Source organism: Pseudopipra pipra, chromosome 1, assembly GCF_036250125.1.
Source record: "Pseudopipra pipra isolate bDixPip1 chromosome 1, bDixPip1.hap1, whole genome shotgun sequence".
NCBI lineage: Eukaryota > Metazoa > Chordata > Aves > Passeriformes > Pipridae > Pseudopipra > Pseudopipra pipra.
Genome location: NC_087549.1, coordinates 130,887,249 through 130,903,515, shown reverse-complemented (window position 1 = coordinate 130,903,515; position 16,267 = coordinate 130,887,249). Strand labels below are relative to the sequence as shown.

The window sequence follows — 16,267 nt, the reverse complement described above, 5'->3', positions numbered from 1 at the left end:
GAGTCTACTGGACTTTATGTGACTTGATATGGTCTGTATGGATTGTTACAAACCTTTCAACAAGTTTTTTTTGCCTAAACCTTTTAGTTTTTTGAAGCAATTAGAGGGTGAGAGGTTTTCCTGTAATTGTTTAAAAGGTAGGAGGACATGGAAGTCAGAGAGAATAGAGAGTTACCAGTTTGGGCTTCTTTGAACAGGTAACATTCAGAAGAATGAGTGGTTTAGGAAAGGAGGGTGGAAGATTTGTAGCAGACAAGAGTTTTTAGGATAGATAAAAGCAGAGGTGCTTGAGAAATCATTCTGCAACCCTGTGGTGATATCAGACATCTGAAGTCCAGCAAATGTCACAATACTCTTGGCAACTAATGAAAAAAGCAGATTTTGCTGTGATACTGCACAACTAAAGCTAACTGGCACCTCACTTAGTGGTGTTGGTCACCTCCTCTTAGTAGTGGTATAATAGAACTTGAAAAGCATGAACAAAGGAGTAACACAAACAGCAGAAGAATCAAACAGCTTCTCTACAAGAAGTAATGAAATAGAATGAAATTCTGTAGCCTGGACAGAAACTTAGTAACTTGTTAATGGTCTCAAATATTACAAATTATTGGGGAAAGGTAAATTCGTTGTGATTGTGTTATAACACAAAAAGTATCAACTGAAAAATGAAATTAGCAGGCAATATATTTAAAATTATCAGAAGAAAGCACTTTTTTTTCTACACAAGACATTCTGTACGAAGATTTTATACCAAAAATACTCCCAAAAAACGTTATCCTGATTTGCAGAGGGTGGATGAGGTGGGCCTGCAAACAGGCTCAAAGTTGCCAGGCTGTGAAAGCTGGGCCATGCCAGGGAAGGGATTGCTGTGTTTTTCATGCTTTTATACTTTTTCTTTTGTCTGATTGTCATTACATGTAAAGGTTTCAGCTAATTTTGGCCTCAGTCATGCAAGTACATATTATAGATGGGAGCAGCCCAGTGCAATTCCCAGTCAAACTTGCCTGTATTAAAGTTAATTATATGAAAAAATGCTGGACTGGGGTTATGGAAGGTCAGGGAAACTTATATTTAGGGGTCACCAGCAACACTAGTAGATTCTCTTTACATTTTTTTTATTTTGAATGATAGAGAACAATTGAATTTCCAATTTTTCGAAACAGAGAGTGTGCCTTTTGGAGAAAGCATTGTGAAACTTAGTCTGTTCTGGACTGAATGAAGACTTAGAGATTTCACAATTTTGGGGGAATAACCATGATTTTGAGGAATGATAAATTAGAATAATGAGCATAATAAAATTCAGAGAAATTATACACTCTGTATAACTATACCGTAGTGTAGCTATACCAACATAAAAGGTAATATGTTGGAAGCATAACTTACACAAAGGAAGAGTTTAAGAAGAATGTTCTGTGTTTTGTGTTTAGAATGGCTCTTGGAATTCTTTTTCTCAGATTTTAGGTTGGGGTTTTTTGTTGTTGTGTTTTGGTTTTTTTTCTTTTAACATCTCATTACTGGCTAAGAAGAGGATGTGGTATATTAATATGAGCATTGTTCTTCAGCTGATATTTCATTTCCTAAGCCAGACTTGGGCATTTCTGGAGGAACCGTCTGGTCTGTAACCTCCAGTTTACTTTCTTGGCTGCTGTTCCAGTCTGGTTTTATTCCCCTCCCTCATCTTCTCCTCATGACTGCTACTGTTATGTTTAAAGGAAGATTTCAGACATCAGTAACTCTCCTAACGAGCTTCAGGAGCTTTCTAATATTGCTCAGTGCAACAGTAAGATATTCAGTACCTGGAGTTGGGAGGGAAGGTGTAACTTCTTGACCTGAAATATTGTCTCTCTGTTTGAAACGTATACAATGTGTGATGTTTGGAATGTTACATCAGTGAACATACTGTAGATGGAGGATTGTTTCATTTGTGGGTAACTATGGAGTACTGAGGAACCAAGCTTGGGTCATGAACTCAAGATACAGATATTCTCCTGTCTTGAAAACCTAAATGAGGAAGGATTGATAGTGGTCTACAGATCATAATAGACATGAGTCCAGACTGCCTTTTCCTATGGAAGAACAAGGGACTGCCAAGTAAATGTAGTAGAAACCGCATTTAAAATAAAGGCAGGTGATTCTTCAAGCATCAGCTGTGGGTATGGAAAACTCTTTTAGAAGGATGCTCTGGATGCCAAAAGCTGAAGACTGCATGTCCAGTTCAGGAAGTCCCTGGACTAAACATAGTTGGAAGAATATTAGACAAGATCATAATGTTTACTTGCCGCCTTCTTATTCATCTCTGAGCATCTGTTTATGGCCCCTGTTGAAGGCACAATACCAGGCTAGACTGACCATTGGTCTGACCATGAATAATTGTTCTTATTTTCTTATGCATCTTTTTCAGCAAGTTAATGGATTTCAGAGGGAATCTGATTAGTGATAGATATTCTTTTATATGGTTCACTCATATCACTTTGATACATCTCCTAGTTTTCATCATCTGCAAAATGGAGGACTTTGTAGCAGTAATAACTCTGAGTCACCTATTCTCATTATCAGTGAGAATGTGTCATGTTGCTTTTGATTAGATTGGTTTTTTATTATTCCTGACCGTTTCGTTATTCTGCAACTTACTCAAAATGATAGTTTACGTAAGTGTGCATGTTTGAGAATTAGAGAAATTGTGTTGCTTGAAAGCCAAAATATAAGTTGAGTTTAATGAAGTCAAGGTTTCACAGAAAGTGTCAAGTAGGGGCAGCAGTACATTGTTTCTGCACAAGCAGCACAAGTCCCTACCATTTCATTCACCACCATTTCCCTGGTTGTCAGTGCTCGGAAATGCCAAGTATGACAAAAATGTTGGAGGGCAACTTCTCTTGCAGTGAATGGTGTTCTGTTGCATTCAGTTATAAGGCAGCAGATTCTGATGTGGAGTTGGGAAGATAACAGTCACTGATTACATAACTTTATTTAAAAGAACTTAACATGACTGAAACATCATCACCTGTAAAGTGATTAATCTTAATTACTCTAAAACTTAATGAGTGGAAAAGGTACCTGAAGTCCTTAATGATCAGCAAATTCTTGTGTAAATGTTTTGGGGTTTTTCTGCATTTTAACCCAGCAGGTTAACTCTCCTGTTCTAAGGTGACTGGTAAGTCTTAAGCAGGGAGATGTAATAAACTTTCTTCCCAATCTCATGTTGAGATTCATGTTCTATACAAGATGCTGTGCATGATGATTCTGTGTAGAAGATTATTATATTGAACAATTGTATTCTTTAATTCCATATTCCGACGTACTCTGGATAGTAGATAGCACAGTGAATTGGCATCTTTTAAAGGAAATGCCATTCCAGGTCACAACATCTTTCTGATAACAGAAGTGGGATCACTAACATTTTGGATAGAGAGTTGTGATTCACAGAGCAGGGTGGTATAATAAACAAGAAGGCAACTTGCAGAAACTTGTGCAAGATGTTTTTATGATAAGTTATATTTGTTTACTGCCATTGATTGTTCCAATTCTTGTGTTTCAAATATTGTCCAATTATTTTTTGTAATAGCAGTGGAGCTATGTTTTACATTTCATGCAGCTGAATTCTAATTGTAATATAACATTTTCAAGGTGGCGATACATGTGAGTATCTTCTGTCCAGTGGGAGATTTCTTGGAGAAAAAGTATGGCAACCTCACAGTTGTATGATGCATAAGTATAAAAATAGGTAAGGAAACTCATGTCTTCTGTTCATCTGCATAGAAAGAAGAATCATTGTTTGACTGCAGCTGTAGTAATTGCAGTGTCTTTTATTGTTCACTTCATAGCTGATTCTCTAGGCTTTCAAAAATATACAGTATATGTCAGAAAGAAATCTTTTCTTTTTACATTATGTGTATGGCTACAGTGCTTACCATAGTTGTATTTCTATATAAAAATATAAATAAATATTGGTGATAGAGGTACTGGTGTGAGTTATGGAGAGCCACATGAGACTGCATAGCTTCATATGTCACTCTGAGATTGCTGAAAGGGAAAATGCTGACCTTATGTGTCAAATTGCAAGTAAAAATATCCCAAATAAAATTACTGATCACTTTGTTTCACCTACTGTTAAGAGAACTTTTTTTTTTTTTTTTTTTTTTAGAATTATGCTGTACGTTACCATTTTGAAACTACTGTTTGAAACAACTGTATTTGTAGCACCACAGAATAGGAAAGCCTGCTTGGTTCTTTGCCTAATCATATTGTTCACATTCATTTTCATTTCTGTGCAAATTGCACTGAAGTTTTTATTGATGCAGCATGTTTAGAAAAAGATTTATCATACCTTAGTTATCTATATTGCTCTGTAGATTTTCAAAATACATTTTTTCTGACATATAAATTTCCTGTAACATGAATGTTGCTGTTTTGTTTTACAGTGAAGCAAAAAGTTGCCTCATAGACAAACATATTGTGTTCATAGGAGATTCTAGAATTCGACAGCTGTTTTATTCATTTATAAAACTCATAAATCCTCAAGTCAAAGAAGAGGGAAATAAGGTGAGATAGTTTATTTTGATGATTTTTTTTTGTTTCTTTCCAATTTACCTCATAACTCTTTTCCAAACTTCAGAAAACCAAGAAATGATATTGTTTGCTGACCTAGCCCTCAGGAAGGGAAGCGCAGAAAGATCTTTTGAAGAATAACAAGATTAGACCAAAGTAATTGTTTGGATACAGATGAGATGATTGTAAATCTGAGAAGGGAACTAGGAAGCTCAAGAGAAAGCTTGCAGCAGTCTGGGAATAAGTAAATGAAGCTGACTTGTCCCATAGCAACTTATGTTTCATATTTGGTATCTTGATGAGAAAATGATTGTTCCTTTATGTGTTTTTAAATAATAGTAGTTCATGTCTTATAATTTGTCATTTAAAATGTCAGTTAAATTGCTGATCTAATCTGTTCATACAAATCTGTGGGGCAATGACAGATTTCCAGGTTTAACTTGAAGCTGAAACTAAAAATAGCTTCTGGTCTTACCTTCCTTTTGATCACTGATGAAGAGCTGTCTGAATTTTATAAGGTAAAGAATGTAAACAGCAGCTTGCTGGGGGGAAACAGTAAGAAAGGATTTAGCTCTATCATTTGTTGAACAGAATATTGATTTCTTTTGCTATATTGTACTTCTTAGGCACATAGTTTCATAGATATATGTACATATGTGAGGGAAAAGACACATTTCACTTTCAACAGTGCATCAGATTTGTCAATTATTTAGTAATTGTGTCATTTAGAAGTTCAGACTGGTGGCTTGTCCAGCACACAGCATGAAGCCGCTTTCACTTGTCAAAACAAGATGCTTGATTGATCCAAGAACCCAGGTTTTCCTAGTCAGTTGGTTAGGTCACAGTTACTTCCCAAAAGTGATGCTGAGATGATAGAGTGCTATAATTGATTTTGAGTCAAAAGTATTATTTGTCAAGTGTTATTGAAATCAGGATCTCAGTTTGTGGAAGAGAAGTAAACTTATTCTTTTGGACCATGATTGAAACTAATTCTGTATTTAGTATATTTTAAAGGAGTAATGTGTATGCATATCTGAGTCCTTCCTTTCTGATTTCTTACAGTTTCACTCAGCAAATTTAATAATGTGTTCCAGATTTTATTTCTGCCTAAGATTATTTTCTTTTATTTTTTAATTAAAACTGTTGGTTGTTTTGTGTGAAGGAGATGGGCAGATGAAAAGGCTGGGGAAAGGCAGTGTAAGAAAAGAAAGAGGGAAAAGGTCTTAAGTTTTTCTTGTGTTGGCAGGCTAAATTTAGAAAAATATTTGATACATTTGTAACAGAGTGAACAGAAAGCATTTCAGACTTTGTTGGCTAGATTTCTTCCAGGAAGTATAATCGTTTATTTGAGTAGCTTGTTTTATCAAGAAAGTAACATCAACATTTTGTATGAGTACAGTGACAAGTTTATACAAGAAAAATCCTTTCCACTGAAGATAAACTTTTGGGTGAGAGCAAGTTAGCATAGGAATGTAAATATTTTGTTTTCATTCTGAAAGTTTTTCTTACTTTGTTTTTATTGTTTTGGGGGTTTTTTGACAGCATGGAAATATCCCATTTGAAGATAAGTCTGCTTCAATTAAAGTGGTAAGTTTTTATCTAGCGTTAAATTGCAAGCCATAAGCATGTTATTATTTCATACAATGTAAATGAAATTGCAGTCAGAGCTGAAAAATTAAAAGAAGGTTTAGACCGTCAATATTCTTTATAAATATTTCACAGGTATTTCAGAGTGTATCTTCATATACTGTATTTTGAGAGACTTTGGCATTGAATACTTGTATTCTGTGGTAGTTTTGGTTATAAGCTCTGGAAATGTGTATAATTTTTCTTTTTGTCAGATCTTATAATTTGGCCTTCCCAAGAATAGCTTTTGCCAGGAAGTGTACTCTTTCACTGCTGTAAGAATATGTATGTGGGGCTAACTTCCTTGGATTGGTAATGCTAATTGCTGTTGAGCTTTCTATGCTATCCAAACAAGTATTCCTTCCACTGTTTTTGCATGAAGAAATAAACACAATGTTGATTATAATGTGGATATTTAAAAAAAAAACCAAACAAAATGCTTGAGGGTAGGTTTTCTGAAGGACTCTGTTCTCTTCTGCCCTGGCAGTGGAAAGGCTGTCCTCAATAGCTTTCTTTGCTTCCTATGACAGCTGTCAGCAGTGCAGGGATTCTGCTAGTCATGTATTTGTTTATGCCTTGGAGACAACTCATTCTCTGTTCACGAAAACCAAAGAAGCAGTGTATTTGCTGAGTTGTCTGCAAGTGAGTTTTCAGTACCTGTTTGTGTACATGGTTAAGATTTAGGGTATAGAATAACATTTTAGGGTGTAAGGCCATGGCAGTTCAAGCCTGTGCTGTTCCAGTCCCTTTCCCTTCACAGTATGTTCCTGTGTTTGTGCTGTAACTATTCCTGATACAGCTGTGGAGTGGGCTGTTTTAGGAGTCAATTCAGCCAAAAAGTTACCTTGTAGGATTCCTTTTTGATCAGGTCTGATGTGGCTCATCGTATGGTTATCTGAATGCTGGAAAAGGCAGGACAGAACTCAAGGCAGGACAAACAGGCCAGTGCAGTGTGATTTGCGTTGGCCTGACCTGACACAGGATTACATCTTCAAAACTCCTTAAACCTTGGTAGGTGCCTAACAACCAAGATTTTAGATGGCAGGTCTGGGCTTTTAGGAGATGTCTGGGTAGTTAAGAATATATTTGGAGTCTGCTGCTTCCCTGTTTTGATACAGTATTGTTCTTGGCATTATTGGTATGGTAGCTGAATTTCCACGTTCAGAATGGCTGTGACCCAATAATCTAAATGTGGAAAATACTTGACCAACAAAAGAGAAAATTACTGGGAACAAGGGGAGAGTTTAATTTTGCCCTTTCTAGTCATCATAATGACCTTCTGTCCTTCAGCAGAGGACTGTATGGTTGTTAACATTATTGCCAAATAATGAATTAACAGTACTCAAGTGAAGTACCAGAATCTTTAGGTCTGTGCAAACGGAAGATAAGGACTTCCTCTCTGCTGGTAATGTTTCTGCATTCCAACTTTTCTCACAATAGTTTCTGCATATGTAATCCCTGCCATTTCACTTTAATATGTATTTTTAGACCATTTGATAGTGCTGCATCTGAGGAGTAACTAGATGCTAGGAAGTCATGCCTTTGCCTGGGAGACATAATAGTACTAGCCAAAGTCTAGACTGACTTCTAGAAGGTTGAGCACTACTCCTGGCATCTGAAAGAATGCTGGTAGGTAATGTGTTTAATAGCCATGGCACTCTTAGATTTAAACAGCTGATAATTTTTGAAGTTGTAAGGTAAATTGTTAGGTTTTATTTTTGTTTGAAAATTGTGATTTCGTGCCATCAATTATTTTATGCTCTGGAGCAAAGAAAATCTGCTGGTAAAAATGTGGAAAATTGAACGAAAAGCAAGTTTTAATGAATAAGTTATAGATGTGACCTTAGATTTATCCCTGATCACATAGGAAACCCAAGGACATCCAATTTGGCAACTGTTAAATAATTACCTTCTTGGTGAAATCCCAACTCCTGAACCAGAAATGAAAACTTGGGGTTTTTTTATGAGGGAAAAGTTTTGTGGGATTGCTGCCTTTTTTTGCCTTTGCTTTCTGTTTTCCATGCCAGACCAAGTTGTCAGGCTTTTCATACTAACTATAAGGGAAATCTCACTTGGGGCCGAATGGTTTTCCATTACAGTTGAGTTGATGGCATTAGTCTGGTTTTTTGAATTTTTTGTTTTTAGTCTACTGATTGCTTTTTAACTTACAGAGTAACTCTGCCTTTGTCTTACAGGATTTTCTATGGTATCCAGAAGTTAATGGCTCTATGAGGCAACGTATCAAATCTTGGACTGAGGTTTGTCTTAAGAGATCTGAAATTTGAAGTCAAAGTAGTGAAAAGGGGATATTTACTAGCTTATATGTTTCTGGGTATCTTCTGGTCTCCAAAGGATGACTTCACTTGGACCAAAAAACCCCAAAGCAAACCAGAAAATCCCTACTTCCTAGGAGCAGGTTAATTCACCCTGTTAAAGCTGAAAGGATTTCACTCTGATCTAGTGTTTCAATTCCTCTGTGTCTGCAATAGCTCCACTTTAATGTGACCAAATATTTCGATCCTTTGGTCCATTCCAACTTGCGATATATTATGATTCTATGATTTTATATTTATGTTAATTTGAGTGTTTCAGACTGAAGGACAAAGGTGATCTGCAAAGTCGAGGTTTTCTTGATTTTCTTTGTTTTGAATATTTCCCTCAATTAACATACTATTAATTTTAGATGTTTCAATTATGATGCAGGTTGTCATGTTATTTTGTATGTAATTCTGATAACAAGTCGTATGTTTGCAGATTGGCAACTAAATTCTTTTTCTTTTTTCCATTGTTAGCCTTTAAATAGCCTGGAGTTATTATCAGTAGTAGCCTTGAATGATTCTTTTGTTACGCTATAGGTCATTCTTGCACACCACCTTCCATCAGGATAGTTGAAGTTACCATTTGGTTTTCTTTTTCTATGATTACTACAAAAAAATGAGAGGTGCTAAACCCTTGCTGTGCCAGAGCAGAACTCATACTGAGGTGGTCAGGACTGTTTCCTTCTGCTCTTCTGTTTGACTACATGTGCTGGTCCTTATCCTGGATAGAACTGTCAGACCTCTGGGGCAACAACTGGTCACCTCAGTCATACAACAGATGTTTGACAATGCTAAGAGAGGCTGAGACAAAAAGTATTTCAATAGCGTGATCTACAGATTACTTGACCTTAGGAGAAGTTTAAATAGCTTTTAAAGAGAAATACACTACTAAATTAATAATGATTGTAAGTGCTTATTGATACTTCATGCTTTTGCAGATGCTATTTTGTGAAAATTCAGGTATATCACAAGTTGATGTTCTCTGTAATATGTCTGCAGTCTACTATTTTGCAACCATTAGCTGATGGACAAGTGAGTCGCAGTTAATTAAGATATGAATTGTAATAATAGGTATAATTTATGAATATTTTAAAACTAATTCCTTTTTACTTTTTGTCTTAGGGTTCTGTGGCAAAACCTCATATAATTGTAGTAGGAGCTGCCACGGTAAGTTAGACATATGTGGGGCATTTTAGTAAAGAAGGAAGTTTTGTAGGATGTTCTTAGGAGAACATTAATGCTCTCAAGTTGGTTACAGGATGAAGTCGTTAAACCCAATTTATAATAAAAAGTCTACTCTCAGTGAATTTGCTGTTACAAGTAGTTTTAAAATATAAGGTGTATTTTATTGTAGCTGTGTAAGGTACAGTATTTGCTTTTTGTCAGCAATACTGGTTAATAAGCATTGATTAACTCTAACCTAGCTAATAAAGAAGCTTTAATTAAAAGCAGATTATTAATTTAAAATTTTAAATGAAAGTACTTGCATACTAACTAAGATGCATTTTTAATTAACTGTTTTCAGTCACAAAATACTGCTTTTGAGCATGGTCCAATTTGGAATGGTCTTTTTGACCACACATATTTCCTTTAGATTTATGTGGGTAAAAATGAATAATTCAACCACCAGAGAGATTGCGGTTCCTGAATCTTCTTCCACTGGAAGTTTCCACAACTGCTATGTGCTGCAGTGTCACAGAAAACAAGGCTGACAAGGAGCAGAAGAGGTCTCCTAACCCATCAGTTTGCCACAAGGCAGGATCAGTTATACTTGTGTTGCACTTTGCAATAGTCAACCAATTCTTTAAAACTTCCAGGGATGGAATTTAACAGCCCCTCCTAAATATTCTATTCTAGTAGTTCACTGGTACTGGGAGTTGAGTTGAACAAGTGCCCGTCTCATTATTTCCATGTTTAATATCCCTTACTTCCAAATATTTGGGAATTGGAATTTGAAAGGGATTAGCTGTTATATTTTCATACCAGCTGAAATGTAAAGAGGAGAAAATGTGTTCCATTATAAATAAAATCCTTTGAAAAAAGTTTTGTTTAGGGATGCTTCAGGCATTCTACCAGTCTGGAAGCTTCTGAGCATGCCAATCTAAGGGTGAATTCCCTCAATTTTAAGGGAATGTCATGTGTGTATGGAGACCTCCACACATTTCCTGAGGGATGAGGAATTCTCTTTTGCCTTTAGGTGAACCCCTAAATTCCCATCTTTTGTAGGATTCACATAAATATTTGAGCTCTAGGATTCATAGTAAACCTAGAGAATATCTCTTCTCAGTCTGAGAATGTAGCATGTATTACTAGCACGAGTCATTGTATTTCACACAGAAAATGCCATTATATATGGATAGTGTTCTGGCATGCAGAAGGTCAGGTTGCAAAGCTACAGGACTCTTAGCTAAATAATGTCCTTTGCTCATATGTAAAACATTAGCCATTGCTGCTTGTCCTTTGTGGACAGCAGGAGATACAAACTAACAATATGCAAGTGAGGCTCGGCTCTTCTTAACACCAGTATATCTACACAAAACATTAATAGTGATATCTAGAGTGGGACAAAGGTAAACATCCCCTATTTTAAGGATCTTGCGAAAAAATAAAAGGTTCAAAAACCAGATGCATCAGCAACCTCCTCACAGCTGACACTGGTGTGGTAACCTGCCACTAGATTAAACTGGTGTGTGCTCTTGGACTTGTCAGCATTTTGAAACTTCCTTTTATCTTTTAACTTAGCTCTCAGTTTGGTCATGCTGCTTTGGCCTGGACATGTCTGTCTTAAGATGTCAACTGCGTGACAGTTTATAAATAGAAGCAAAGCCTTACAAGCTGGAGAAACTCCAGCTCGTACAAAACTCAGTTGCTTGCTTATTTTGGGAAAAGGAGCTACTCAGAGAATGTCACTATAGTGTCCTGCTTCTTAATTCCTGACTTCCTGTTGAATGGAATATGCTGTTTTAACTGTCTGTTAAATACTGTAGGTGAATCACAAGTAAAGATGTAGCTACTGGGAGAAAGAAACTGCCTTTTTTTTTTTCAGTGTGTGAGCTCTCAGAGCAGCTGCATGTTATTTTGTTTCATGAAGTATTAATTTATATTCAGTAATATTCTGAGGAAGTGCATTAATTGGTGGCTTACATCAAAATTTTTATGTAGATATTTAGAAATAACTATGAGTTTACTACATTCCGGCTAATTGTTTTGGTTTTTTTTTCCATTTGTTTACTAAATTAGTATAGATACAGTAATACTTAAAAAAAATGCTAAATCCATTTTTTCTACAATGTGGGAAATTCTTTTCAGAAGTTAGGAGAAATTCTAGTGTGGCTATATCATTCTCCCAGTCATTTCATTTAGAAGATTAAACCACAAATTAAAATGGCTCTTTTTCTTTTTTTTTTTTCTCTGTGGGTATCTGCAAAACAGATGGAAATGTGGGAACTCGATACCACCATCAAGTTTTGTTTGCACGCATCTCTTGCTGTGGTCAGTTTTCCTAGAGTAGAATTGACCGAATTGGACATGCTTTTTAGTGACTTTGCTACTTCATTGTTGATTAAAGTCAGGAGACTTTGAATTAAAACACCTTGTGTAATTTAATTTATGAAAAGTCAAATGTGCCTAAGTTGAATGTTATATACTCTGCATTTAAATGATCTGTTTGAATGTAATTACCTGCTTGGTCTGAAAGAAATTTTTTAGCACTTTTGAATAGAAAACTAAGGAAATCTAGCTATATAGAAATAATGAAAAATAGCTACTAACAGAGCAAGGGAATCGGTGAATTAAGAGTCTTCAGGCATACAGGTTCTCAATCTATTTCTTTATTTCTTCAGTGGTCTATCAAGATTCACAATGGCAGCAACGAAGCCCTTGCACAATATAAAATCAATATCACTTCAATTGCACCTCTTTTGGAAAAATTAGCAAAAAGTAGTGATGTTTACTGGGTCTTACAAGGTAAAGTAGTGAACAGTAGGTAACAATTTGTACCGTCACTGTCTGTTGAATCATTATCTTGTAGGATATGGAAAAGTTAGTCCATACTGCTTACTTGCAGATTTAAAAGGGTGTTGGTTAAGTTTCAGTCTGGCTTTTCTTGCAATCTTAACTAGCTGATGCCTAACTAGCTGCTACTAGTGATGGAGATTCCAAAGCTCTCTCAGGAAGATCTTTTGCCTTATGAACTCTTAATTCTTTGTTAGCTTACTCTGAGACTCAGTGTGCCAGGTCTGTTCTCTCTGTGCTGTGCTCCGTGCATGCCTCCTGGGAGTCAAGAACACAAGCAAATGAAATAGCAGAATTCCTGTGATTTTGTTCTATTAAATTTTCAAATTACATTAATAATAGGAGAGGTTCAACAAGTGCATCCTCTACGTGTGTCTAGAATAAATAGACATGCTCTTGAGAATACAGAGAATTTAGGTGTGTAGAATGAAACTTGCTTCTGTGCACCGAGATCAGAAATCATGGTTCACAATAAGTCAGTGAGATTTTTATCATGGCGCCAAGCTTACATTCTTTTGCTTTTCTTCAGTAAAACTAAATTATATCCCTGACACTGAACAATGATCTCATAGTGACAATGTGCTCCTGGTTTCTTCGCCACAGAGCACAGCATTTTATATTATCACCTCAGTTAGAAAAGTAGGCACATTTTGAGCCCTGATAGCAATTTACTCAGTTGTACCCTTACAGTCACATCCAAGTTCCTCTCAAAGATGGTTCTAGAGGTAAATCTGAATCAACAAATTAATCTTCTTGCATTCCTTTCAAAACCATGTTTATAACAGATGCAATTAGCTGTCAGACATGTCCCACCATTCTGTTGCTAAAGATCTAGTCCATTTGAGTAATCTGTGAGCTCTTTAATGAAACAAGTGAGAGGAGAAGCAGCCTGTACACAGAGTTGTGTAGACATTGTCCAAAAGTAGGCACAAGTAAATCAACTTGCATCTCATAGGGTGTGTCACATCAGCAGCTTTTTACAGCAACCTATTGATCTCCAGCTGACCTTTTGACCTAGAATCCTGTATAGCTTTGGTGTTAAGCTTTATATAATTTCTGAAGCCTGTAGGCTATTAAGTTGTCCATTTTTCTGTAAAGCTGAGATTCTGCTATCAAACTGGAATCAACAGAAGCAAGTGGAATATGCTTATTAAATGTGACTTAGAGAAATGATAAGCTTTTTTTTTCCCACAGAAAGTAGAGGGTTTGGGAGAGTTTTTTATTTTTTTTTCTGTATGTCTATTCAGCTGCTTGTCTTCTGTCCTCTTTCCTTTGGAGACTTATCATGGGGAATTCCATTACTGAGAGAAGGAATAAGCAGCTCTGCACTCCAGCATTATATGCCTTTCGTAGGTTTGGGGAAATTAAACAGGCATTCATATCTGGCCAGAGCTTTCTAATCTGTAAATATATATGCATGACTAGGGAATGGTGATAAGAGCATTTAATCATGAACAACTCTAGTAACTGTAGCAGTCATTTATTCCTTGCTGTACATTTTTTGTACCATTAAACAATTGTACACCTAATTGTACAATAACCACCTAAATGAAAGTAGCCTGTACAACTTGACCTAAGCAAATGTCTTTGACAAGCTGAAGATTAATGTACTCATTCCTTGTTCTTTGAAATTCAGATCCTGTTTATGAAGATATGCTGAGTGAAAGTCGGAAAATGATCACTAATGAGAAAATAGATGCTTATAATGAAGCAGCTGTTCGTATTCTAAACAGCAGCTCCCGAAATTCCAAAGCTAAAGTTAAAGTGTTCAGTGTATCAAAATTGATAGCACAAGAAACTATCATGAAGTCTGCAGATGGCCTGCATCTCCCTGAATCAAGCAGAGATACAGTAAGTGTTTTTATAACTGGTCAACATTAAAAAGTAATAATAGTAAAACAAGATTTGAAGTGAATGTTCTTCAGTGGCAATGTATAAATGTAACAAGGACTGCATTCATCAGATTTTGTTCAGAAAATCCCAGTAGGTGAGAGTGCAGTTTTACAGGAGTTTTAAAAAGCACATTAGTGTGTAGCTATTTTAAAATAGCTGTTAATCCACTAGATCTTTCAGATATTGGGTGCAAACTTTGTGCCTTCACGTGCAAAAATGAGCTAAAGTGATAATGACTTGTAAAGCAGTGCTAAGAAGTAAGTCTTAAATTTTCACCTGTCTGTCCAGAAAATTTTGGTTGGTAAGGAGGATGAAGAAGATAAGAAAACACACAATATATGCCTTCCTGGTTGCATGGAGTGCCTCTGACTTTATTTCTTCTCTTTAACTTGCCAATACATATATGCATGAAGTGAGCCTCTCTGAGCGTTGTCAGTCTGCTCCTCTTGTGAAAGGGCTCTCTTGTTGTGTCACTTTTGGTTCTGCTCCTTTGCAGGTTTCAGTTGCTTTAAAGTACTTGATGAACTAAATATCCTCTCACCGCAGGTTTCAATCTCATTGTCGTGTTTTAGAGACTTGCACTACTGTGCCCCTTTAGGACCCAAGTTTGTGAGCAGTTTTTCATTTACAGTCCATTTAGCTCTTTATAGCACTTCTTACAGCGAGTAGAGCAAACACTTCTCTTCTAAGATTAGGAGGTTTTGCTTACCTCTAGAAGCTCAAGCATTTTTTGTTTGGAAGAGGTATTTTGTCTGGACTGTTGAATGCAAGTGGGTGTATGGTAGAACTGTGCGATTTTATCTTTGTTTGATAAGGGAGAATTGCACATGTTTTATGTCAGTGCATGAGCTTGAAAAAAATTTCTTAGTGTGTAAATATTAACTTTTTTATTGGAGTCTAATTAACAAAACTGCTTTGTTTTTTGGCAGAATGCAATGATTCTTATGAATGTCTACTGCAATAAGATAATGAAGCCCATTGATGGCTCCTGCTGCCAGCCTCAGCCTCCTCTCACTCTGATACAGAAGATGGCTTTCTGTTTTTTTACTTTGTCCATTATTGGATATTTAATTATCAGTTTAATTCATCGGAATAATTACCGGAAGAACAAATCATGCACTGATTTGGAAAGCGGAGAGGAGAAGAAACCTTCCATCAGCACGCCTAACGTTTCTACTTTAGAGATGCTTCTACACTGCTTTTGCAAACTTGGTCTAATCATGACCTATTTTTATCTGTGTGACAGAGCAAATCTTTTCATGAAGGAAAATAAATTTTACACACATTCATCTTTCTTCATACCAATCGTCTATATCTTGGTTTTGGGGGTATTTTATACTGAAAACACCAAAGAGGTAATGTTCACATTGACATCCAGCTTATAATGTTGTTTCCAAATTTGTGTGTAAATAACCAATTGCTAAATATTGAAAGTTAATTTTTCAAAGCCAGTATAACTCATCTGCAGAAATGCCTTTGCAAGCAATATAGTGTTTGTATGGAATTGGATGCAAAAGCTTTTTGAAACCATATGTCTGTGAGCACTTTAGCTGTTCTCACACAGTCAAATTGGAAGGAAGCAGAGCTCAGCTATAAGCGAGTGTAGATCATGTTAATATCTAGTAGACCTTTGTCCACTAGGCAGAAGATTTTTACAGTTGAGACCCATTTACTCATACGGTGGTTTATTGCTTTGACCTTTTCTCCTCATTTTGTATGTGTTCCTTGTTCTTTTTGGAATAGCAACACTCTTGTTTTGTTTTGCATTAGACTAAAGTGTTAAATAGAGAACAGACTGATGAATGGAAGGGCTGGATGCAACTTGTTATTTTGATTTATCATATCTCTGGAGCAAGCACTGTAAGTGATTT

The 16,267-nt window shown here is 36.1% G+C and overlaps 1 protein-coding gene across 2 annotated transcripts in view; it reads left to right on the top strand.

Annotated features, from left to right (window-relative positions):
• Positions 1-16,267, top strand: part of CASD1 (CAS1 domain containing 1) — a 28,452-nt gene that overhangs the window by 1,556 nt on the left and 10,629 nt on the right. The window contains exons 2-10 of one of the 2 annotated variants that reach the window (XM_064677215.1): positions 3,625-3,721; positions 4,419-4,539; positions 6,088-6,132; positions 8,367-8,429; positions 9,612-9,656; positions 12,332-12,455; positions 14,140-14,354; positions 15,326-15,751; positions 16,167-16,256. In XM_064677215.1, the coding sequence (XP_064533285.1) occupies positions 3,625-3,721; positions 4,419-4,539; positions 6,088-6,132; positions 8,367-8,429; positions 9,612-9,656; positions 12,332-12,455; positions 14,140-14,354; positions 15,326-15,751; positions 16,167-16,256 (1,226 nt within the window). Of the gene's footprint in view, positions 1-3,624; positions 3,722-4,418; positions 4,540-6,087; positions 6,133-7,078; positions 7,183-8,366; positions 8,430-9,611; positions 9,657-12,331; positions 12,456-14,139; positions 14,355-15,325; positions 15,752-16,166; positions 16,257-16,267 lie in introns of those variants that run through there. The other variant, XM_064677225.1, reaches the window with a different exon arrangement.